At 39.5% G+C, this 26,817-nt stretch overlaps 1 protein-coding gene across 1 annotated transcript; it reads right to left on the bottom strand.

The window, feature by feature from the left end:
* Window positions 1–895: 895 nt before the first annotated feature.
* On the bottom strand, window positions 896–26,393 carry sf3a1 (splicing factor 3a, subunit 1). The gene is made up of 15 exons (XM_028824340.2): window positions 26,160–26,393; window positions 17,542–17,651; window positions 14,911–15,124; window positions 13,997–14,254; window positions 12,684–12,758; window positions 12,387–12,537; window positions 9,825–10,021; window positions 9,470–9,587; window positions 6,882–7,189; window positions 6,464–6,706; window positions 6,108–6,321; window positions 5,638–5,798; window positions 5,074–5,175; window positions 4,817–4,888; window positions 896–1,527 (listed from the first exon to the last, which is right to left on the bottom strand). Exons 1-15 carry the CDS (start codon window positions 26,205–26,207, stop codon window positions 1,426–1,428), a joined length of 2,373 nt encoding a protein of 790 aa, XP_028680173.1. The 5' UTR covers window positions 26,208–26,393; the 3' UTR covers window positions 896–1,425.
* Window positions 26,394–26,817: the final 424 nt, after the last annotated feature.

Here is a 26,817-nt window from a genome sequence, read left to right as displayed (position 1 = left end):
AGCAAGTCACTTCACCAGCTATTGCTCCAATTGAAAACAAATAAATAAATGGAATGTAACTAAGTGTATGTCAAGTGTTCTAAGTCACTTTGGATAAAAGCATCAATCAAATAAATAATTAATATTAAGTCACTGGAGCCGATTACTCTTGAATGCGCTATACAGAGTTGCACACAACTAAAACATTCCTACCTTAGATCAGTTTCTGCTTTTCCTAGTGACTTGGCATTTGTTGATCGTTATCACAAAACACCATTTTACATGAAAGCATACTGAAATCCGTGTTCCTTCTAAGCTGCACTATGTTCCCTCCGGGTGTTGCCCAGCCGTCATCACGCCACTCAAAAAGCAGTTTGAAAGAGCCGCACAGCTGTTATTGTGCCTTCCACCATTTGGTAATGCAGACGCGGCTCCTAAAACTCCACAGGTCAATGTTGTTATAGGAGAGTGTTTTGTGGCACTTGACACCTCATGGGAGACCACCCTCTCCCTAGCTTGTTGTTCGTTTAAGAGTGCTTTCAAAGCGTTTGTGACTTATACAAGGAGGGTAACAGAATGGAACAAATAACCAACTTGAGAGGCAGTACGCATCACATAGTGCTGGGTAGTCCTGTCCAGGACGTCGCCCCATCTTTAGTCATCCATCCACCATATTGCTTAGCCATTCAGCCAGTCAATCGCTCCTGCTGTAGCCTTCATTTCCATAACGTGACAGCTCATCACATATGTTTAATAAAAGCGGAGAAAAAAAAATGCCTATGTTGTATAAAAGAGTGGTTTGCCAACTCATACAAACAAGAAACATATACCAAGACCATGTAAACCATTCTCTTCTGGCACAAAATCTTTGATGACATACAGGATACAAAAAGAAAAGAAAAAAAAAGGAAAGCCATAAAATAACTTCTTTTATTTGACATTCCCGAATTAAGCATATTATAGAATTTCAGGATAGGCAATATGGATGCATTTTGAAAGAACATGCACCACTCAGCCTCTGGCACTTACAATAAAACAAGTCTAAGAAACCATGATTCAACAAAAACGTACTGCTCTGGTAACACCAGTCTGGGGACCCAACCGATCCTTACTCATTTAAGGCCATTTACTTGCAGAATGGCTCAGGTTTATATGAACAACACTAATGCTTCAGTGCTTTGTGAAAAATCTTTGTGAAAAATTACTTCAAATGCTTTATACACAAATGGTGGGGAAAAAGCTTGAATTTACAAGATAAACTTAAACAGGAACTCCACTTTTCAACATATTAAACGTTGAACTGAACATGAATTTGTTTTTCCCAGGTCTGTGACATTTGTGAATAAATTAAATGCCTCATTTCTCTCAATATCTCTTACGGTGTGCCGTCAACTATCCAACTCATGTTACGTCAAAACCTTCCACCAGGTGTGGCTGTACCGCCATTTACTTCTTCCTGCCACCTCTCTCCTTCAGGGCAAGGTGGATAATTGAGCCACTGTTCATGTTATAATAGGCCAAAGAATTTGAATCCTTGATGAAAATGCCCTAAAAAAAAGAAAAAAAAGTCAATAGTTTTTAACAACATGATGTCAGATCATCACAACCAAACTCCATTATATCATCTGGTCACACAAAGCACAATTTGAAAAAGTGTACATGAAATCCAGCTGCAAAAAAGACAAAATTACAAAATACAAAGTAAGAATCATCCAGTCAGCGCACATTCAAACCACTGTTAAATGTGATTTATTACTTGCATGTATATTATATATATATATATATATACATATATATATACATATATATATATATATACACACACATATACAGTGCATCCGGAAAGTATTCACAGCGCTTCATCACTTTTCCCACATTTTGTTATGTTACAGCCTTATTCCAAAATGGATTAAATTCATTTTTTTCTTTAGAATTCTACACACAACACCCCATAATGACAAACTGAAAAAAGTTTACTTCAGGTTTTTGCAAATTTATTAAAAATAAAAAAACTGAGAAATCCCATGTCCATAAGTATTCACAGCCTTTGCTCAATACTTTGTCGATGCACCTTTGGCAGCAATTACAGCCTCAAGTCTTGTTGAATATGATGCCACAAGCTTGGCACACCTATCCTTGGCCAGTTTCGCCCATTCCTCTTTGCAGCACCTCTCAAGCTCCAGCAGGTTGGATGCACAGCCATTTTATGATCTCTCCAGAGATGTTCAATCGGATTCAAGTCTGGGCTCTGGCTGGGCCACTCAAGGACATTCACAGAGTTGTCCTGAAGCCACTCCTTTGATATCTTGGCTGTGTGCTTAGGGTCGTTGTCCTGCTGAAAGATGAACCGTCGCCCCAGTCTGAGGTCAAGAGCGCTCTGGAGCAGGTTTTCATCCAGGATGTCTCTGTACATTGCTGCAGTCATCTTTCCCTTTATCCTGACTAGTCTCCCAGTCACTGCCACTGAAAAAAATCCCCACAGCATGATGCTGCCACCACCATGCTTCACTGTAGGGATGGTATTGGCCTGGTGATGAGCAGTGCCTGGTTTCCTCCAAACGTGACGCCTGGCATTCACACCAAAGAGTTCAATCTTTGTCTCATCAGACCAGAGAATTTTCTCTCTCATGGTCTGAGAGTCCTTCAGGTGCCTTTTGGCAAACTCCAGGCGGGCTGCCATGTGCCTTTAACTAAGGAGTGGCTTCCATCTGGCCACTCTACCATACAGGCCTGATTGGTGGATTGCTGCAGAGATGGTTGTCCTTCTGGAAGGTTCTCCTCTCTCCACAGAGGACCTCTGGAGCTCTGACAGAGTGACCATCGAGTTCTTGGTCACCTCCCTGACTAAGGCCCTTCTCCCCCAATCACTTGGTTTAGATGGCCGGCCAGCTCTAGGAAGAGTCCTGGTGATTTCGAACTTCTTCCACTTACGGATGATGGAGGCCACTGTGCTCATTGGGACTTTCAAAGCAGCAGAAATTTTTCCTTCCCCAGATTTGTGCCTCGAGACAATCCTGTCTCGGAGGTCTACAGACAATTCCTTTGACTTCATGCTTGGTTTGTGCTCTGACATGAACTGTCAACTGTGGGACCTTCTATAGACATGTGTGTGCCTTTCCAAATCAGGTCCAGTCAACTGAATTTACCACAGGTGGACTCCAATTAAGCTGCAGAAACATCTCAAGGATGATCAGGGGAAACAGGATGCACCTGAGCTCAATTTTGAGCTTCATAGCAAAGGCTGTGAATACTTGTGTACATGTGCTTTCTCAATTTTTTTATTTTTAATACATTTGCAAAAATCTCAAGTAAAGTTTTTTCACGTTGTCATTATGGGGTGTTGTGTGTAGAATTCTGAGGAAAAAAATGAATTTAATCCATTTTGGAATAAGGCTGTGACATAACAAAATGTGGAAAAAGTGATGCGCTGTGAATACTTTCCGGATGCACTGTGTATATATTATATATATATATATATATATATATATATATATATATATACACACACACACACACACTCACACATAAATAAAAGCCAAATGCCACTGACTCACTCATCACGAAATCTCCGAAACCATGAGGACTTGGGACTTGAAATTTGGAATGTAGGTTTCCTTAGCCCATAGGTGCTTGCTAAGAAACGGTTTTAAAAATTTCGTGGTCCAAGTGCCAAATTTCTTATAGTTTTTTTTAGAGCCATATGTATCTCATGAACTACTTAACGGATTTAGATTGGATTGTTTTCATACATACATAGATACATAGATAGAGGTGAAAGTCACAATATAACAGATAGATAGGCAGATAGAGGTAAAAGGCACTATATAATGATAGATTTGTTTTCACAATTGCGACACCTTAAGTCACACTGTATCTCAAAATGGCGCCCATTAAAAGTAGATTCCTGCCAGCCCACACTACTTGTGCCATTTTGTTTCTTGATCTTCCAGAAGAGTGAAGGCAATTATAGCTGAAAAGGGGAACCCATGGTTTTGGAATGAGATGTTCAATAAGCTCACATTCAGGCGTTCACAAACTAGATAGATAGACAGATAGATGCTCTGCTGTAATGGCCCTAGCCATCTTATACAGATTAAGTACTTCAGAAATCATAAGAAATGGGTGCAAAAAACACAGCCAGTAACCTATAGTCATGAACCGTACATCTTATGAGATATGAAAAAAATAAAGCAAAAAAAAAAAAAAACACTACACTGTCTGTCCTGTTTGTTGGTTTGATATTTGTATAATGGTGCACCACTTCTAAAATAAAGAAATATATTCAGTTAATAATTGAATTCTTGACAATATGCCGATAGAGGCATTTTGTGTTCAGGTTTTCCTGGTTCCAAGCATTGACACAGAAAAATGCCTGACAGTGCCTATTGACACCCAACCTGCAGATGTCATTATTGTTTGCTTGGTTTAATTTAAAGTGACAATACAGCTTTTTTGTTTAACTGTCCTACCAGGACAACCAGTACTATTAACATGACATCTTGTTGTTGCAAACCCCCCCAACCCCTTCCTGTATTATCTTAAACTGAAATCATCCTTGAAAGGTTAAAATGAGTCAATCTGTGGACTGTACCCAACATGCTCTTTCATTCCCTCACAAGAACAACTAACAGTTATAGTAAATTTATTAAATAACCCACCCTAACAGTTCAAAATAAATGATAAAAGGCAGGGGATGTGATTTTGCAAACTAACAACAAAACAGTGGCTTAGCAATGCATACTTTTTCCTCCATTACCACAACCTCAACCCTCTGTAATAAGTGGATAACTAGTTTATTTAAATCATACAAACAATACAGCAGATTCTCCTGCATTACCTCATACTGCAGTTTCTGTTTTCCAGCAGGCATCCCTGTAGCTTCATGTATCTTAACCTTTATTACGGATACCTGCAATGGACAAAATACAATGGAAAGAGATGAGATCAGCAAAAATTACACTTTTTGCTACATTGGTCCTAATCAGTTATAGTCAAATGAAAGAAAAAAAAAAAAAGAAAATTTAGTCCCACTGTCAAACACATAATTCATTTGAAGAAGAGGAAAAGCAAATCCCTTTAGTCTCTTTTATATACCTGATCTGTGAGGGGCAGGGTGAAATTGAGGACTTGTCCATTCAACTTCCATTCTGTCTTGTCCTGCATATTTGGGACTTGTACCTTTACAGTCACAGGAGCCTGAGAAGGAACACAGAGTAAGTGAAATATTCAAATGATGTGTAATAAACACATATCAAATGTATACACCTAATGAAGGCAGATAAACAAATATAGGCTACTCACAACAAAACAAATTTACAAAAATAACAAATACAATGGGATACAGCAGAAATCAGTATTCCAGAATTTTGGGACAGTATGGAAAACACTTTGTAAATTTAATTTGACCTGTATTCAAATAAAGCCAAAATAAAGACAAGGTATTTCAAGATGTATCTAATGAGATGTTTTTTTTTGTTGGCTTTGGTCCCTGCTCACTTTGCTTGAGCCAATCGAGCAGTCTTTGTATTTCAGGGAGTTGAGAATAGCCAATCAGATTGAAGAAATGGATGAAGGTTTTCTCAGATATGGTTTTGAAGATATTAATAAATGAGATCATACTGTTGAAGAAAGATGTCATTTAGAACAGTACACGGGTACCTTGTTTCTCAGAAGGAATTCCTCTTCTGGTATTAGGCTGTCTTCAGTCTTCATCTTCTTACTTGTGGGCTCATCTTCCATTGGGGGAGGAGGATGAGAGGGTGGCATGGGTGCTGGAGCAGAGACAGGAGGCTGAGGCACTGGAGGAGCTGGGACAAAAGCTACAAAATGAGAAAAAAAAAAGAGAATACACATCAAAACATTGGATTTCACTTGATGGTTGTAAAAGTAAACCACAAAGCATACAAGTAAAGGGGAAATGTAACTCTCCTATTGAAAGAATATGCTTCAGCCATTTTATCTGTTGTTTTACATTTTACAAGCAATTTCTAATGGAATTTAAAACAGACTGATATTGATGATGATTGACATCTGTGCCAAGATTCTTAAAAAACACTGAAGGAAAAAGAAACAGAAAAACAACAGTACATGAAGTGTTATTATATATAAAAAAAAAAAACTGTTCATACCAGCTGGAACAACCATTGGAGGAGGCCTTGGTGGCATGAGGTGAGGTGCAGTAGGAGGCATAGGCACCACATTGATACGTGGTGGGTGAATCATGGGAGGCATGGAAGTAATGACCTGACCAGGTGCTAAGCGCACCACGGGTGCTATTTGTGGCCGTGGGATTACTGGGACTGCAGGAACAAGAGTGGTCCTAATTGGAGGAGGAGGAGGCATCTAGAAATCAAAGGACAAATTGTGATTACAAGCACACATCATCTTTTCAGTTCTTCAAAAACATATAACAACATTAATACTCATTGACAAGAAAAAACAAATACCGCGCTTGAAGTGGCACAAGTGAGTACACAAGGCTTACCACAGGAGGATGAGGGACAGATGTGATAGGAGGTGCAGAAGTGGGTATACTAGGGGCAGAGGAGGGAATAGGTGGAGGTGGAAGATCAGCAGGTTTGCTTGGCCCAATTTTCTCTTTGGTATCATCCTCTGGTACCAGTCCTTTGGCTTTGTGGATGGCCTCAATCTGCTCCTGAAGTGTGATATTGGCCTGGGCTGCTTGCTGTGTACGTGCCATGCTGCCTGAGTGACCATCCCATGTGACCTGAATTGGTCAAAACAATGGCAGAAGTGCTTAAGTAGATGCATTTTATGTTATATTAAAATTAAAAACCTAAGAACACTGTATTCTTTCTCTAATGGATTAACTGATTCAGAGGCAATGCCTAATTGTGTAGTAATTATAAGAAACACATCTAAAGATTGTACTTTCTCCTTACCTTCTCTTCTGGTTTCTGTATCTCCTCCTCTCCAATCTTTTTACCAATTGCAGTTTCCTCCACACCAAAGATATCGGTACGCCTTTCAGCTAACTGCTTCAAGCTGCTCTGGATGTCCAGACCAGGAGCGTACACTTCGTCTTCAATCTGCCGCTCACGAATGACACGGTCTCGTTGCTCCAGCCATCGTGGATCCAGGAGTCCAATACGCATATGCTCTTGCATCTTGCTGGCGGGAATCTTTTCTCCAGTGATAGGAGAAATGAGGTATTCATCTGGGGTGCTTGTGACAGTCGGAGGTTTGGAGGCTGACAAAAGAGAGAGAGAGGGAAAAATATCTTAAGTAACCAAAAGGGTACAATCGCCTATAACAAAAGAAACTAAGGTGTCTGAATCTTTTTATTTAATTAAATCAACTACAAAAGTTATTAACTCTATACCTGTACTGTAACAAATCATAACCCATCTCATTTAACTGACGTAAGATCACTCAACATGGAATCTCACAGGTAAAACCAAAACTTTCTACTGTATATGTATGTAGCATCACCTTAACCTTGAGTTTATATACCCATTGCTATTCAATAAGTTTACAATTAATTGTTTTTGAGCCATTTGATGAGAGATCCCTACATTTTGGTAAAAATTCACATAAAACATCTATGCACGTCTTCCAGTGACCCTGTAATTCTACCAAGAGAACACTGAAAAGCAATGGCACCTTCACAATATGAGCAAAGGCAACATTACCAGGAAACACACAGGTCATACACCATTGGGATGGCCTGTTTATCCCCACATGGCTTTCTTTAATACTTTTTCTGAACTATGTAGCAGCATCAAAAGCAGATAGGGACTGGGATGAAACTTACAGAGGTGAATAAATGAAGTAAAGTAATGAATCAGCCAATGAACCAGATATTTTCGAGGAACTAAATCAAATTATTTTGGCAAATACTGGATTACTATCTCTACACAGCATTATTGGATGCCAGATAAGACACATACAATGTTGGAAGACAGAACAGTTAATTGAGGTGAAAAGGCCTCCAAAGAAGAACAGGGACACATTTCAGTCTTGCTTAGCAATAGTGGCTATGTGAGGCAAACCCCAAGACACAAACACAGTGCTAACATTTGTTTAATCAGGGACTCCAACCTCTTCTCTCAACTTTTAGTAAATCTAAACGGAACAGGTGGGATGGAAATCTATAAAAATTGGTGGCTTTAAGTCATCCCCAGTCTCTTACTAATCTCAAGTTAGCTTGAGTTATTTAGCAGTGAATTTAAAGTGAAATTAGCAGAAACAGTTTTGAGAAACCAAAACATATATTGGTGTACATTCATAAAAACTATTTTCAAGGGCTTTTTATTTATCTTTATATATAATATGCTACCTTGGCTGTTCTTTTGTCTGTCCAGGATTTTAAACCACCTGTAGATCGCAATCCGTTTGACCCATTGACCTGAAATTTGCCACACATATACTACGTGACGTCTACTATCCGCTTTCGGGGTGATGATTGACCTCCAAGGTTATTCCTCTTTTTATTTTATTGTAGAATCAACTCACGGCGGCGGCCAGAGCATATAATTATATAAATATGCATATAATTAGTCACACATGAGCGCTTGGGGAGCAGCTTAAGGACCCGATTCGCACCGAGACGAGTCCTGCAGGGGGACAACGGCAGCATACTAAACTCTCTTTTTTTATTTCTTCAGAAAGACAGAGACACCGCCGCCGTAAAACCGTCGGAGGACTCAAAGAGCTGCAACACTTCCGTGTTCCTTTCTTCCCTCTGCTTCCCCATTGATGATGTCAGACTCCCATACACCACCACGATTTACCCAGCATCCCACATTCTAATTTCCGGTCCTTCCCTATAAACTGTCTGTCTTCCTACCCTTCAATGTCTTTTGAATTTTGTGGAAAAACGACTGACCAAATTTTGTTTACAGTATACAGGGCTAAAACCCCAAAACTTTATGAGTGTTTGTCTCTCTTTACAGTGCTCTTTACAATATATATGTGTTTTTGTTTTTTCCCCCCCAACAGCAGCATTGAGGGAGGGACTCAGATTGTAAATGATATTCTTCTGTGTTAACAGCTACTAAACACACAAGCTGCATAATACACTCTGTTTTTACTATTAAAATTTTAGAAAAAGACAAAAATCAGAATAAAAATACTTGAGGAAAAAAGAGCTAAATTATTTTGTTATTGCAAAACACTACCTTAGCAAACTCCACTCATGATTGGTTATTTGTCAGCATAGTTTCATTTCACATTTTTACCTATCTTTTCTGAACACGCAGATTTACTGCTGACCCATTTCATCCATTTGCAATGTACTGCAAGCTTCATGTATCATTACAACATTAATCGCCAAATAATAAGTTTGACATGTTAATGTCATTAAGGGTGAGAGCCACATATTGTAATGCGAAAAAGTATATACACTGGCCAATAAGAAAGTATTTCAGGCTTTTTATTCATCAGAATTTTGTAGTAAGAAAGAAAAAAAAAAACAATTTCCCAATCCCCATGTAAACTCTGCTTATTTTTAAAACTTTTAGTGTCTTACCTTTAGGGTCATAGTCCTTGCGAATGATTACTTGGTCAGGAGTAGGTGGAAGTGGCGGGGGCATTGGGTTTTCAGGTGGTGGTGGGGCCTTCATGCCATCCTCCTCATCATCGGAGCCCTACAGTAAAAATACAAAATAAATACCTAAATCAGAATTTCAACTTAGAACACTTGTGAAATACTGAACTGGAAAGCAATTGGAATGTCTAAAAATGTAAAATACAGTAATGGCATTCTAAGGCATATATTTAGGTGGTGGTGTTGGAAGCAGAGTGATATTCTCTTAACTTGGTCAATAATAGTGGAAGTTCTAAAGGTTGCTACTATTTAACACACATATGTACTCTACATTTACCTCATCCATATCTTGGACTTGGGTGTCCTGATCAGGCTGAGCAGATGTTGGCTCCTCTTTATTAGGAGTATCTTCATCATCCGATTCAGACTCCACTTCCATTTCAACTTCCTCACTCTCACCAAATTTCTCATATCGCTCTTGTATAAGGATTCTAGCACCAAGCTCTTCTGGGGTTGTCGGTGGAGGGAAATGACCTGCAATTGCAAGTAGGATTGCACTTTTAAAATGTGGTGATGAAAGGAGGTTGAGGGCTGGATGTATTTGTTAAAAAGTCTTTTCTGTCTTGACAGGCTGCAGCCCCTGCAATTCCGGCCCAGACTAAGCCAGTTTGAGAAAGTTAATTTACTTAAATCAAATAATACAAATGTTTGTAAAAAAAAGGCCTTTGAGTCCGCATTAGATTACACTAGTAATTATTTGACTTATAAAGAAGTACCGTATATACTCACGTATAAGTCGGGTCTTGAAACCCGAAAAAGCAATCATAAAATCAGACCCCAACTTATACGCCCGTTCAAAAATGCAACACTTTTTTTTTTTGTACAACTTCTTGCCTCCTCCAAACTCGCATCAGTTTCTCAGACGCATTGAATTTTGTCAGCGCAGTTACCGATTTCTTCATTACTTCAACGACGTTTAATTTAAAACCAGCTTCATATTTTCTTCTGATCAAACGCTCCATTGTAGATAAGGGATGCTCTTACGACAAAGGTGGATGAGGGTGTGAGATACAAAAACAACAGAAATCAGTGCAAACTTCACTTCGGAATAGTTCGGCCATTACCTGTGGTCACGTAGGCACAATAGAGAGAGAGAGAGAGAGGATAGGAGCACAGGGTGAGAGAGCATTGCCACACCCACTTAGAAAAAAAAAGGCTGTGTGCTCCATGGTTACTCTCTCAGGTGGGCATCAGCATATTGTTACCTCTTGGACCAATAGCATGAGTTTTCCGCATTCAAATTATACGACCGACATTATAAAATACCAGAAATTATACGGTAAAATCAAGTCCCGACTTATCCACGAGTATATACGGTATTTTTATTAAAAACTCAAAATTAACTGTCAAGAAGCTTGTTTGCAAACAGAACTCAAGAGAAAAAAAATGGAGATAGTATTTCAATCAAGCTTTAAAACATTAAATAAAGATTTTCACTAATGTTTTTTTTTTTTTTTTTTTTTTTATAGCACCAAACATAAAATAGAACCCAAGTTACATAAACAATCCTATCCGAACATTAAAGGATAATGGTTAGATATGAGGAGTAAAGATAACACCTATGTTACTCCAAGGGGCCGAAATGTCCATGGGACTGCTACAGCACATCTCCAAAGGTAATTTCAATGTACGTAATCAGCACTGACTCAGAAATCTAATAAAGTAGCTTTAAAATATTAATTTTTGTGCTGGATTATCCCCCATTTTATAACTGAATGATGTGCTGCATCACAATAAGTATTTTTTGATTTTTAATTGTTCAGCTAACAATACTGCTTTATCTGGTTTTGTCTCAAACTGTAGATAGGTTCCTGGAAAAAATGCGCCGATTCATAATAGCAACTTATATTATTTTTTAGGTTTTTATTAACATGGCATTGCAGCTGAAATCCTGCACTTCATAACCTGTTAGTTAAAAAATGAAGCAAGTAAATAAACAAAAGCGTGAAACAAATCCTCTCCTGAACTGTCCATTGCAGTGATAAATCAGGGGTCGCCAAATCCAATCCTGGAGGACCACCGTGGCTGCAGGTTTTCATTCTAACCCTTTTCTTAATAAGTGACTTGTTTTTGCTGCTAATTAATTTCTTTTGAATAAATTTTAACTGATTTGCTCTTGAGGACTCAGACCCCTTCATTGTTTCTTTTTCCTTAATTAGCAGCCAAACAATAATGAGATACAAAATGAGCCAAAACAACTGGTGTCCATCATACAATATCTGAAAATAAAGAAAGATGACTGTCTCGGGAATGTCGATCTGTTCAGGACCCCAAAACATTTTAACAGAGTTCTTAGAAAAGAGAAAATCAACAATTTTAGAAATGTCAGCTAATGCACCACGAGAGCAGCAACAAGCCATGAAATTAAAGAACTTTAATTAACAACAGGAATCTGCACCTCATTAAGCAGCTAGTTGGAGTGAAACTGGTTGGAGTTTGAGGCCCTGACTTAGTTGGTCTTCTGTTGACTCACTCACTTCACATTTCATTTCTGTTTGGGTGCCATTTATGGAAAGAAATGAAGCAATTCAGAGGAATGAGGAAGAAATTCAGGAGCACAAATCTTAAAAAAAGCAATTCAATTAAAATGAATTCACAAGAAGTTAATTAACAGCACAAACAGGGCACTCAATTAAAAAGGGTTAGAATGAAAACCTGCAGCCACGGTGGTCCTCCAGGACCGGACTTGGCGACCCATGATATAAGTAGTGGCTGCACTGTATAACCCGATGCTTGCTAATTTGTAAAAGATATCCATATAGGAGCATAGGCAGCCATTCATGCTGGAATTTTATGTTGTGCAAGAATTAAATGTTTGTTTTGTTTCTTTAAGGAATACCTTGCTCATTGGGTTGAAAATCCACCGTCTCCACAACAACAAAGTCGTGCCAGTCAATCTGCGCATATGCCACACGTTCTTTTTCTCTTTCTTCCTCTTCCTTCTTCCTCTCACGTTCCTGATACTTGGCCCACTCCACTCTATACCTTACCTGTGATTTAGAGTTCAAAAGAAAAAAAAAAATTACAGGGACTGTACATTTAATAAGATGTTTATTAGCAGGAGTCGATAGTTAACAAATTTTACTCCAACTTTAAGTTTGTGCTTCACACGATCTTATTTATATACACTCTTTACCTGATCAAGAACCTCACGGGGATTTTCAGCTTCCTTCTTCATTTTCTGCAGTAGCCCCTTTGGAGGAATTAAAATCTAAAAAATATATACATTAAGGCTTATTAAAAATGACACACTTTAAATACATTATGCAGTGACTGTAGCATCATTCATTCATATGCACTAAAAGACTATCAATCTACCAATTAACAAGCATCAAATAAAGAAACACAAAACATTTGATGTGTGTTGACCTAATAAAAGCATTAGATAAAAAGAACAAAATGTATTAAATTGCAGTTTAACTAGTTTTCAAAACAGAAATGTAAGCAAGCAAATTACAAAAGTAACAAAAATTAAATCCAACACACAAATCCACTGGTTGAGAGAACGCTAGTGAGAAGGGAAAAAAAAAAAAAAAAACGGCACCAGATGACAGTTTGCAAAATGCACTTTGGTTTCATGCCTGGGAAGGGAACAACAGATGTGATCTTTGATGTGACACAGCCTGAGAGGAAGATTAATGACGGGTTAAGAACAAGACTTGGTCTGGAGATGCCAAGTGTCATGCTGAAGAGAAAGACAAGAAGGTATTGTGGTCATGTGGAGAGTGTCGCACACATGCGCATGAGAGGTAGCTAAAGGGCTCAAAAGAAGGAAATTCCCAGTCAGACCAAGGAGTGGCAGAGTACATTAATCCTCTCTCTTATCTCCCCGCAGACCAAATGCGGGAAACTCCGCCTGGCTCCCATGACGTCACTTTCAGTTCCGCCCCAGAAGACGTCACTTCCATACCAACAGAAGGGCCCACCCTCCTAATGACCTCATTTCCAGTTCCGGTCCCAAGATCCCTCCTAGTCCTGCTTTTCAACTTTATATCTGCCATGTTTTCTCGCCTGTTCAGACTCTTGTCTGTAAAGACCATTTTTCTCAGCCTTACTGCATTTGAAGCCAATGCTCAGGTATACAAGAGGCTGCCCCAAAACTCCTTGTTATGTCAAGGCTTGATTATTTACCACAAGAGATGGTGCACAACTTCACCCAATCATACTTAGCCTATAATGGAAGTGGAGGGGATGAGGCCAAAAGGGATGCGGAAGAAAAGATAGTTGGAAGTTGTGTCAAGACAATATGAAAAAGATGCACCTCACAGCAAAGGATGCCCACTATAGTGAGGAATGGAGAAAATGATTTGAGGGGTAATCCGCTAACTGTGGTAAACCAAAAATGACACCAGTAATGGTGATAGTACATATCAATGATATTATTCATATAAAGCTTTATCTATAGCTTTATCTGAAGCAGAAGCATATAAAGCATTTATTACTTTTTACCTTTGTGTATTGCTCCACCAGCTTAGTGAAGTAGTTGAACAGGCTGTGTTGTGGCCGGAGGAAATCAAACTGATAATTCCGCTGCTCCTTCTGCATTAGCTGTGTAAGAAACTGACGGCCATTACGGGCCACAAACTGGGCAGTGAGTTTGACAACATCTAGGTCAAAGGCTGAAATAGAGGGGGGATCTGCAATGAACTCATAATCAGGAGGAGGCTCTTTTGGTACCACTGTCTCGTGGATCACTTGTGCTTGAACCTGTAGATATAAAACGCAAATAATACGTGTTAAGCGTGAAAAGAAGTCTTGAATGTTGGCTTTAAGTCGATTTTCCAGAAAAGATACCAATCGATCAAGAAAGAGGAGGAAAAGGAAAATACCATGAGACATAGATACATTGCTGAGCAAATCCAAAACCTGATCATATGAATTAAGTTTCTCCTGTAAAATTTGCACTGGCCCAAATATTTCTGCAAACAAGTTTATGCTACAGACACAAATAGAATAAAAACCTTCAAGTGACTCTCTATCCTTAAAATATATGACAACAAATATCTTAACAATGGCTTTCTGATCTCTGCTTATTCTTGAAGGAGTCTAACGCCATTACACACAACAGTTGGTAGAGACAAGAGGAAAATGTAAATCCTTATGTCATACATGGGTACCATGATTAGATTTGTGTATATCTATGTTATGGAAAATTTGCACTCTAAAGTCCTCGCTTGGGCATAAATAGCTGTCTAACTTATACCTCGTAAAACTATACAACAGAAACTACTTTAATGAAGTCCTGGCGTACTTACTAGAGTTACTCTGTTTCAGCTTTCTAGACAAGAATGGAGGAATATCAATGCCCTATTCAAGCTGGATATTACAACATATGTAGACTGGTCTCCCCCAAAGCTCCTCACCTTCTGTGGTAGTTGCTGCTGAGGAATTTGCTGCATAACTTGTTGCTGCATAACCTTTGGCACAACAGCAGAAGGTTCCTGTGCTTTGCCTTCCTTGAACTCATTGACCTTGTGCCGGTAGTAAGCATGGTAGGGGTCATTTGGATTCAGAAAGTTAAACTTGGGGTTATTGATCTCATTCTGTCGGATTCTGGCCTCAAACTCTGGCCCATTTCTGAATGGAAAAAGTTCAAAACAAAAGTATTAATTTAAAGAGAACTGTTACATTACTAATAAAAAAAAAAAAAAAAAACTAAGAACAGAAATTGAATTACCATATTTACCCGTGTACCATGCGCACATTTTTTCCCCAAAAATTAGCATTAGAAAAATCAGGTGTGCGTCTTACACGAGGAAATTTTTTTCTGTAATGTTTACTTCTTCTGCTTGGGCTCTCTCGCTCACTCTCTCTCTCTCTCTCTCGCTTGCTCTCGCTCGACGGAAAACGTGCCCCAAACGCTTCCTATACAATCACAAAGCGCGTCGTACACGGGGGGGCAAAGCAGTTTTAACGATTTTCTTTGTAAAATTTAGGGTGTGCGTCTTACACGAGGGCGCGTGGTACACGAGTAAAAATGATAATTTAACATAAGAAACCAGATATTTTTCTCGAAGAGCTGACATTTCTTTAAGTCTACATATAGCTGATGAAAACAATTTAACCATTCAGTCAAATAAGCACATTTTCCCACTATGTTAAACCTTTATACCGCCGTAACCGGATATACAGTGATCCCTCGCTATATCGCGCTTCGCCTTTCGCGGCTTCACTCCATCGCGGATTTTATATGTAAGCATATTTAAATATATATCGCGGATTTTTCGCTGCTTCGCGGGTTTCTGCGGACAATAGGTCTTTTAATTTCTGGTACATGCTTCCTCAGTTGGTTTGCCCAGTTGATTTCATACAAGGGACGCTATTGGCAGATGGCTGAAAAGCTATCCAGCTAACTTTCTCTCTCTCTCTCTCTCTTGCGCTGACTTAGGGGGGTGTGAGCAGGGGGGCTGTGTGCAGCTGCTTCCTGAAGGACAGGCTGCACGGAGCTTCGCATACTTAAAAGCTCAAAGGGCACGTATTGATTTTTTTTATCTGTCTCTCGCTATCTCTCTCTCTCTCTCTCTTCCTGCTCCTGACAGAGGGGGTGTGAGCTGCCGCCTTCAACAGCTTTGTACAGGCGGTGCTTCGCATACTTAAAAGCCGTATTGATTTTTTTTTTGACTGCTTGCTTTGCACTCCTTTGAAAAGGAAGATATGTTTGCATTCTTTTAATTGTGAGACAGAACTGTCATCTCTGTCTTGTCATGGAGCACAGTTTAAACTTTTGAAAAAGAGACAAATGTTTGTTTGCAGTGTTTGAATAACGTTCCTGTCTCTCTACAACCTCCTGTGTTTCTGCGCAAATCTGTGACCCAAGCATGACATTCTAAAAATAACCATATAAACATATGGTTTCTACTTCGCGGATTTTCCTACTTCGCGGGTGGCTCTGGAACGCAACCCCCGCGATGGAGGAGGGATTACTGTATTCGGTTCCCAATGCAATTTGCCAGCACGCCAGAGCACAGTATATTCACCGATGTACATTTGCTGAACACTGCAGCCAGGTATAGTCAGTTCCCAGTGCAATCTGCCAGCACGCCGGAGTAGAGTATATTCAGTGACGTACATTCGTTGAACGCCACAGCCGGCTATAGTCAGTTCAGACTGCAATTTGCCAGCACGCTGGAGCTGATCAGTCCATGCTGTAAATTTGTTGAGCAGCCAGCTCGTGACCACTGCCACCCTCTAGTGAATCAGCATCACTGTCCCTGGGATTCAGCCGCTGCACTAGACTAAGCCTGCCAGCATCAGCGTTGGCCTCTGTGTGCTTGTGTGCAGCCAGTTCAAGTGCAGTTGGCTTGGTGATTTACTGAATTTCATCAATGGCGTCAGTTGCACCTTGTACATATAATAAGAGATTGTTGCAGTAGTTTTTTTTATAGTTTTTACAGTTCATTGGCAATGTGTAAAATGATCAGTGTTGCAGTAATTGTGATGCTCTTTGCATGAAAAAAAAAAAAAACGCGTTCCATTAAAATTTCACTTTTTCTTGGTGAATTGTGACGTTTCCCTAAAAAGTGCAGCAAAAAAGTATTTGACATCCAGGGGTGCAATAGCCCCCCCCCAAGTATGTGGCAGTTTAAGGCTTAAGACTGGTAATAATGACTTTTTCTTTTTTCAGGTTATCCTCCTCGTTGTTATATTGGTTACCCTGTGGTGCCTTTGAGATGTTTAGAGACAGGCCAGATGACTACTTGGCCAAAGACACAAGAAAGTAACAACGTTTTAGGCTTCCCAATTTCTATTCCAGCTCAGTTTTCTTGTCTTGTATTCCTATGCACTTTTAACAACCCAATCTAAAAAGTGATAACAAATATATTCAATTCTTGGTATATTTCTATGGATATGCTGCATTGTGTTTTTAGTCTCCATCACTATATTAGATAAAGACATTGCACTATACTTTCACAATACTACACTAAAATTGAAAACTGTAGATCATTTTTTTAACAGTTTGTTCAGAAAGCTAGAAGCAAAAAGTACATGCTCACCTGGCCACAAAGCTGGCAGTCTTATCAACAATATTTCGGACCTCAGGTGGAGGATAGATGATACCCACGATAGGTTTTGCTGCTGGAGTTTCATCTTTTCCATCTTCAACCTTTAAAGACAAAAAAGAATTAGGTGGTCGACAAGTTTATCAAACATAAAAGATCTAGTGAAAATGTCTTACTGAATGTATAACATAACCCTCACTTTCAAACTTTCAATAATTTATTTAGTACTTTATTTAGCTTTAAGTAACTAATTATTAGTGTGTATACACACACACCAATACAAACAGATACATTCATCTTAAATTGAAATGTAGTTGTGTGCATCAGTGAGCACAGCGACTGTCTGGCATCTCCTCCAAGTTTGGCTCTTTCTCTGTGCCTCAAGATGCTAGGATAGTCCCTGGCACTTGCATTCCTGAAGTAGATTAGGCAGATTTAATAATATGAAGATGATTATTAGAAGGTGGCTTTGGATTAACTGTAAGCGTGAGTTTGAACAGCTTCGTCTTTCATCTCATGACCTTTTGCCAGCTCAAGCATAGTCATACACTTCAAAGCTGGAAGAGGGGGACAGAAATTCTGAACTGGGCTAGATGCTCAAATGTGACTTACATTAACTTCTTCAAATAAGCAGGCGCAGTAAGGAAAATGTGCACCCAACAGGAACCTGCAGTACCACAGGAACACGAGCAGTATTTTATGGACTGAGGTCCTGTGTCTGTAGCTAAATCAGTTTTGTGTGTTGATGAATTCAAGCGAAACCAAGATGTAAAATAGGTAAATATATCCTTATGGTTCATGCACGGCACTTGGATTACACAAATTTGAATCTTTTAAGTATGTTCTCAAGGAAATTATGGCATACACTTGTGCAACAATAGGAAATTAATGAGACAAACATGTACATCATAATAAACACACAAACTCCATTTTGGACGACCCCCATACATAAAACAGATTTTAACGCGAATGCAGATGTGCGTTTACTCATTTACAACACTATAATCTGGTGTGCCATTTCCTCCATCTCCATTGCTCAGCCAACTTTACATTTATTTTTGTTATTTATTTCGTATTTAGACATTGCCAAGCATATTGGGATAGAAAACACTGAAGATTAAAAGTTAAACTTCTTGATCTAGAAAAGCAAGGAAAACTAATCCCCAATGAAGACACTATGTTTACTCAAAATATGTTTAGCTTAAAATACGTTAATATGGTAAGGAATTACATAAGCAGCATGGATGTGTACAAATTATCTATTTTCTAAACCTTTTTTTTTTGTACACTTACAGCCACAAGTACAATGCGCCCGCCCAAAACTATAGCCTTATATCTACAGACAACAGGATGTGCCGTTAAGATTAAAATCTTTTAACTAAAAGATAAGACGCAATGATGTTACTGCCTACCTTAATAAACTTTTAACCCACTTTACTGGACAAAAGAGGCCTACTAAGAGAATTACTTGAAATGAGGTAGGTAGGTAGGTAGGTAGATAGATAGATAGATAGATAGATAGATAGATAGATAGATAGATAGATAGATAGATAGATAGATAGATAGATAGATAGATAGATAGATAGATAGATAGATAGATAGATAGATAGATAGATAGATAGATAGATAGATAGACAAAAGTGAAAGACACTATATGACAGACAGACAGACAGACAGACAGACAGACAGACAGATAGATAGATACTTTATTAATCCCAAGGGGAAATTCACATACTCCAGCAGCAGCATATTGATAAAAACAATATTCAATTAAAGACTGATAAAAATGCAGGTATAACTGACAATAACTTTGTATAATGTTGTCCAGGGAACAAGTCCACATAAAAGAAAATTGTACAAGTGAACAGTGAAATAGATAAAATAGACAAAAATTTAGAAAGATAAAGTCGTACACGGGGCTGCTGGAAAGGCTGCCACTCACAGTGGCACCCGAGTCATTAGAATCATTACATACTGTGACAAATTGTATATCCCTAATGTCTAAAACCTAGCACATCAAGTTCAAGCCTAAAAAAGAAAAGAATCTCCCAGGATTGAGACTGAAGATGACTGATCTAAAGTAAAAAGTTGTACATCACCAGTCACCGCTTTATTATTCCAAATAAAAGATGCTAAATCTGAGACACGAGTGCTATGAATGTAACTTGGACCTGACCGTCCAAATTCTGAGATTCCAATTTGTAAAGATTGGTTCAACTACTTCAGGTTTGTAACTCTAAAGGCTCAAACGTCTACTCACTGGACTTCACGGTATGGCTTGATGTGGATTATGTTCAAACTCTAGTCTGGGAGTGGTGGTGAACTGGACCCTGTTGAACAGTCTGACTGATCCATCATCTTAACCTCTTTATCCAGTGCAGGGTTGCAGAAGCAGGACCAGAATTAAATGCAACCAGCATATTCATGCACACACCCATGTCAATTCAAACCTATACTATTGATAACCAATTGAAAACACTAACTGATAACCTCATTATACCTATCCAGTTATTTTCAATCTCTCTATTATATAAAAAAAAAATCTTGGGGAGGGAGACTAGGAAGACGAGGCATGATCTTCAATTTGAAGTCCCACAAGATAGATAGATAGATAGATAGATAGATAGATAGATAGATAGATAGATAGATAGATAGATAGATAGATAGATAGATACAGACAATTTAACTTGCTCCCAGCTCTTAAAACAACGACAAGCAATAAGCAAAACACGCATCTCACCAGCAGCAGAAACCCAGCAGATGATCTGACTGATTCTCCTTGCGTGCGTTCAGCCACGTGCGTACAACGTCACATGAGACAAGGCAGTGAGACATCATTTAAAACAAGTCCAACAACTGCTAGGTTAGATGTCCATGGATTGCTGTTGGCAGACACGGTTCATGTGCTCCCAGCTCTTAAAACAACGACAAGCAAAACACGCAGTGAAGAAAGCCAGCTTGTCCTTAGAGTGCCTTCAGCCGCACCCCCTTCGCAACGCATCATACGTCCTGCGAGAAAGAGATGTAACAACACCCGGGGCACGAAAATAAAGGACAAGTATTGTTTTTACAAAAGTTTTAAAGTAAAACTGAAAATAACGCATATGTAACAATTCCCATGGAACTAATAATCTCTTTAAATTGTATAGCCAGTAAACCAAACTCAAGGGGAGGGCAAGCGAAGCGAGCAGGGGGCAGAGCCCCCTAGTTTATGAAAAGAAAAATGTTTCAAATTCAATCAAGACACCGTAGCATGTAAAAAAAGTTAACACCTTATAATAACTGCAGAGAAACTTAACATAGCATGAAAGAGTGAAAGAAATGTCCTGACTTAAAGTAAGGCTTTGGCCTGGCAGATGTTATTCCCACAATAAAAATGGTGCTGATTGACACAAATGCACAATAAAAAGAAAAAAAAGATGACAGGGCTTACTGATATCAAAAGAAAATAGGAGGGTCTGATAAAGTAAGGCATGAGAAGCTCTTATGTTCATAGCTATTTAAATTGTTTAAGTTGGCACCCTCCCAAGCACCGGCTGTCACCAATGCAGTTTGGTGAGACCCCATATCTACACACGAGATTAAACAGCTTGTAAATCGCATCAGCAGATTAGTGCTGTAACAAAGACACAACACAATTCCATACCAAGGGTAGCTAATAAGAATAATCTGCCAAAGGAAGAATAACAAACATAACTGGTTAAAGACGCACCCTTATAACCTAACAGGTGGTAACTCAGCAGAAGAGCTTAAAAGCCAAGTAAAACATTTAATGAGCATTTCAATACATCAGGGGTGACAAACTCAGTGCCTGAAGAGCTACAGTTGCCACAAGTTTTAATTCCAGCCCCTCTTTTTTTTTTGAAGACTGCACCCAAGGACACCCATTATATGTTCTATAACTCTGTGACAGTCATTGTGGTCTGCTAAAATCAGTTCAAAAGAGGCCTGTCAAATCAACAAGCTAATTAAAAAGGCAGCCGCAGTTATAGGCTTCACTCTCGACCTACTGGAGATAGTAGTAAAGGAGAGAATAAAGACAAAACTGAGGGCCATTGTCAACAATGCTGCACATCCTCTCTCTAACACAATAGTGTTAAGGTCTTTCATCTAACAAACTTTTCGGCCAAAGTGTGTCAAGAAATGCTACTGTTGCTCTTTTATATCAATGCTAATTCACCTTTATAATGCCTAAACGGGACTGCTCTCACCTTTAACCAAGTTGGCCGTTTTTCTTGGTTTTTAGTTGCCTTCTCTTTTAATCATTGCGATGTGTATGTGAGGAAAGTTTGTTGTTTGCATTAGTATAGTAATACTTATGGGGAAAATTGCACCGCAAACGAATGTGATGATGTAGAAAAGTGATGTAATTTGTTGCTGAAATTCTTAATAAATAGAGAGAAAAAAAAAAAGTGTGGTAACTTTCTGAACGTCCCTCATACTTTATTTGCCATTTACAATTTCTTGCATATAGAACTTATTTCTCACGTACTCCAACTTACTCAAGAGTTTTAGGGTCAGAGCACAGGGTCAGCTATTTGTACAGCCCCCTGGAGCAACTGCAGGTTAAGGACCTTGTTCAAGGGCCCAACGGAGAAGCGTCACTTCTGTCACTGCAGGGAATTCAAACCGGCAACCTTCAAGTTGCCAGCCCAAATCCATTTAGCTAAAGAGCCATCACACCACCTATAAATCATAACTTATTAGCTGTGCAACTCGTCTAGGACAGGTTAAAATCTATGTAATAAACCTCATCACTAACGTTTGCAGTGCACAATGTAATGCACATGTCTGTGTTAGAGGCCATTTGGTACAGGGTTCATAAAAGAAGCGTTAATGTTTCTGATGCACCATCTATTGGAAATGACAAATGCAATGCATTTTATTGCTATAAAGTAGAATATCAGAACCTTCTAGACATGAATGGAACATTCAACCCAAACAAAACTCACCAGCCCTATCCTCTTAATTCTTCCAAAATAACCTGGCGCAGCATCCTTTGTACAGAACAACTCATTCCTCTCAGGCTTTATATTTACATTAAGCACTGGCAGTGAGATACCTCAGGAATGGTTCCCTTTTTGAAGGATAATTAGTGTGTTATTGACAAAGATGGTCCCTGCGTGGAAGCTGCATGTTCTCCCCATGTCTCCATGGGTTTCCTCTGGAACGCTAGCTTTGTCCCAGAGTACAAAAACATGCAGGTTAGGTGGATTGGCGTTTTCTAAATTGGCCCGTGTGTCTGTTCACCATGCAACTGTCTGGCGCCGTATCCAGGAAGGTCCTTGCTGCAAAATGCAAAATGGAGTGTGTTTAAATGTGGGTGGGACTCTGCCTGTTAATTCATAGGCATCCTTGCCGAGTCTCCACACCGGACAGGAGAAATATGACATGCACATTACTCGAGTGGAATCACGGTTTTGAGTCAGATTACCTTCCGACAATCCTAACCTAACTTAACCAGTGTGTAAGTGAAACATATTGCCCTTACAGTTGCTGTAGCCTGATAACTGGCACTAGGCGGATGCCTGGCGGAGCCGAGAATTTCTCTCGACCCACATTTAGTCCTGCTACATTCTGGAAGCTAAAAGCGAGGGGTACTTGCAGGGACGGATCAACCAACAGGGTGCTCTGGGTGCACGCCCTGGGGCCTTGTCTTGCAAAAGCTCGTTGAAATGGCCAAGTGTCTACATGTCTTAAATCAACAAGTGGGACTTCATCCGACTTGATTAAATCATCCAGTGTCCAAAATCACCACAAACCCCGATTAAACAAAAGGGTGGGTGTATGTGTGCAGAAATGAATTGTTAAAAGTAAGCTCTGTTCATTAAGTCACCCAAGTGCTTGTGGAGGTAACTTGTGCCGACCAGGAATTCTTCCTGCCTCAAACCCAAAGACTACAGGGATTGGCGACCCAGCCCTGGATCAACGGCTTATGAAGCTGAATGGAAGGATGGTTAATCTATTTCTTTCCCACTTTTCTTTTTTACTAGTAGTCACCAGACTTGAATGTACAGTGCGATAACAACCTCTCCCTAAAATGTCGAAAAAACAAAAGAGATTACAGTCGACCCTTGATATACGACCGGCCTGACATGCGAACAACTTGATTTACGACCAAAATTTTTGTTTTGAATTACGACCAACATCTTGCGTTATGATCCGAATGCGGTCACGAGTATCCGCTTGCACGATTGTAAACAAACAGCCGAGAGCGTTTATTAGCGTCAGTTGGAGCCCAGATACATGTGTTTGTGGACGTAATTTCAGTCAGTGCAGTGATTTATATAATTTTTTTCGATAATTGCTAAGGAAGGAAGAGAAGGTAACGAAGGTAAAGAAAGCGATCACAATCAAAACGAAGAAGGAAATTGTGCGGAAATATGAGAGTGGTGTTCGTGTGACCAATCTCGCTAATATGTACAGCATGTCGAAATCCACCATCTCGACAATTTTACAAAGAAAAGATTTGTATAAAGAAGCTCCTTCCAAACAATAACCACCTTCCATTTCATTCTCCTCCTCCTCCTCCTCCCTTCCTGCAGCTCAAAGATGTCAAATAAAATGGTGAGTACAGTATGAAATTGTTGTTTCTGGTAGGCTAGGCACTTTTTATAACTTTTTGGTTAGTACATTAGAAAAATTATTGGTGTTTCTGGTAAATTATGCACATTATACAACCCTTTTTTATTATGAAAAGGTTAAGTAAGTGTTGCTGTGGGAGGTTCGAAACGCATTATGGGTATTTCCATTATTTCTTATGGGAAAAATAGTCTTGACTTACAACCAACTTGAGTTACAACCAGCCCTCGCGAACGAATTGAGTTCATAAGTCAAGGGTCCACTGTATTGTCGACTTCAGAAAAGACAAAGACAGACAAACTCCGCTCTAAATCAACAGATCCCCTGTGCAGACAGCAGCTTCAGCTTCCTGGGTGTCCATATCACCAACTGCATACTGAAAAAGGCTAAGCAAAGGCTCTTTTTTCATGAGGAGGCTTAAGAGCTCTGGAGTGAGAATCAAAATACAAGTGCACTGTTACCACTGTATTACTGAAAGTATCCTGACCAGATGCATCATGGGGATGTTTGGTAACCTCACTTGCCAGGATAGCAAACTCCTCCAAAGGGCTGTTTCCACGCAGCTTCTAAAATCATTGAGGCTGACCTTCCACAGCTTCATACCATTTACTCAACCAGTTGTCTGAGGAGAACTGAAACCATCATCTCCAATGATGGCCACCCAGCTCATCCACTGTTTCCACTTCTCTCTTTCGGCAAGACTCACCCCCTCACTCCACCTGCTTCAGGAACAGCTTCTTCAACAAGTCACTCTACTCCCAATAACCTGATCCTTCCTGCCCTGCCACTTACCGGTTTATGTGACATTGTACTGTAAGCCACTTTATTTTCTTTTCACTTTTATTTATTGTACTTATAAATCTGCTGCTACTTTTATTTACTTAGTGCATTTACTTTACTCAAAACTGTGGCACAAGAATTTCATTATGCTCTTGCAGTGTATGTAATAATAAAAATATCTAATCTAGTATTATTCATATGATAAATATACTGTCCTGCGGTGGGCTGGCGCCCTGCCCGGGATTTGTTTCCTGCCTTGCGCCCTGTGTTGGCTGGGATTGGCTCCAGAAGACCCCGTGACCCTGTAATTAGGATATAGTGGGTTGGATAATGGATGGATGGATAAATATGCTTGAATGCAAAGAAAAACATTTACATTTTTCTTGTCAATTGTTGCGAGTCTATGTATAATGGTATTAATATTTTTCTTGGGCACCTGTATGGTACCGATTATTTGGATCCTCCGTTTAAGTAGTTTAAAAACCGCTAATCTGTAGCTTTTGCGGACACTAGGGGGCGCTGTTGGTCCTTCATACAGGTCAGAATGGCTCTGGCCACCCGCGACACTAAATTTGGGAGTTCTTTGACACGAACAGCAGCATATATCCACTAGCAATACCAGATCGGTCTGTTAAAAACAATCAAGGAGGCTAAAGTGACCGTTTCTACTATAATGGCATCTGTAAAGATGCGTCACACTTTGCCATTGCCAAATATTTTTTGACACTTCATACAACACCTCGTGCTGCCTCTCGCCATGAAAGGAGGGCTAACAAGCATTGCCTAACATTTCAATCAAAACAGGCAAATCAATGGCGTTGTTCACTTTCCTCTCAACCGGCTCCATTTCCTACCCTGACTGGGGAAATGAATAAACAATATCCTGAAAGCGCTAACCACCAAGTAACGGGGAAAAACAAAAATGAGAAAAGCGAAGCGGTTACTTAGAAAAATAAAATTACAATTTAGATGTTTGGAAACCGTTCGAGGAAAACCACAGCACCTCCAAGTCATTCCACATGTCGCAGACATCAACATAAAGCTCACAAACGCACGCCCACTTCAAAATAAGCCGGCCTCCTTAAACCTGCAAGGCCCCCTTCTTGCTAAATACAAAATACGGGCAAGTTTAAGGTCTGCAAGACGATACAGGTATAGGACCTGTGTGTGTGTGTGTGTGAATAAAATGCAATAAAAAATGCAAAATGAACAATCCCTCATAATCACGAGACAATTGACCAAGCGCATACCTTGTTATTGGGCTCCGGCTGGACGATGGAAACGGGCCCGGCAGGCATCGTCTCGGAAGTAAGCGGACCTGTTCCAGTGAGAAATTCCGACTAAGTTTGACACAAAAAAGTTCAACTTCTTCTTTTTGTATATTTAACAAGTATCCGCAAATATCTGTATTTTTTAAGAAAATCTTATTTCTACGTCATTCCACTCACGCTCATCCACCATCCCCGTATCTTAAAATGGCGGCAGACGGCGGAAGAGACTATTTGGTGAAATGTGGGCGACTAATGCAGCTATTTTCCACTAATTGGACTACATTTTCGGTATTTTCATAGAATAAAACGTTTTATAATTATATCAAATGGGAGTAAAACATAACTGCTCAAGAATGACTAAGATATGATTTAAGTCCTGCATTTAGTTTTTTAAAAGTGGTAGAACCCAGCGGAAATGCGTAGCGCAGCTTGAGCGCGTAACGTTTGCGTCATTAAAGTGCGACGGGTTGTCGTTGCCGTGGTAACGAGCAGTACACAGAAAACGCCGCAGAGAAGGCGAAGTGGTTTTTCAGGTGGATGTACAATTTGATCCGGCACGTAGAAGGCTCTTTAGAAAGTATGTCAGCGATATTATATTTTCCCTTGCGTATATTGAGGCTGTTTAACGTTAGCGCTG

The sequence above is a fragment of the Erpetoichthys calabaricus genome, chromosome 18 (assembly GCF_900747795.2).
Source record: "Erpetoichthys calabaricus chromosome 18, fErpCal1.3, whole genome shotgun sequence".
In the NCBI taxonomy this organism is placed as follows: domain Eukaryota; kingdom Metazoa; phylum Chordata; class Cladistia; order Polypteriformes; family Polypteridae; genus Erpetoichthys; species Erpetoichthys calabaricus.
The sequence above is the reverse complement of the archived record's forward strand: the minus strand, read 5'-3'. Positions and strand labels throughout refer to the sequence as shown.

Excerpts from the sequence above, each read along its gene's own strand:
- sf3a1 (XM_028824340.2), bottom strand. The coding sequence starts at position 26,207 with ATGCCTGCCGGGCCCGTTTCCATCGTCCAGCCGGAGCCCAATAACAAG. Across the intron at positions 15,125-17,541 it reads ACTGCCAGCTTTGTGGCCAG|AAATGGGCCAGAGTTTGAGG; the intron begins GTGAGCATGTAC and ends TTTTCCATTCAG. Across the intron at positions 1,528-4,816 it reads AACAGAAACTGCAGTATGAG|GGCATTTTCATCAAGGATTC; the intron begins GTAATGCAGGAG and ends TCTTTTTTTTAG.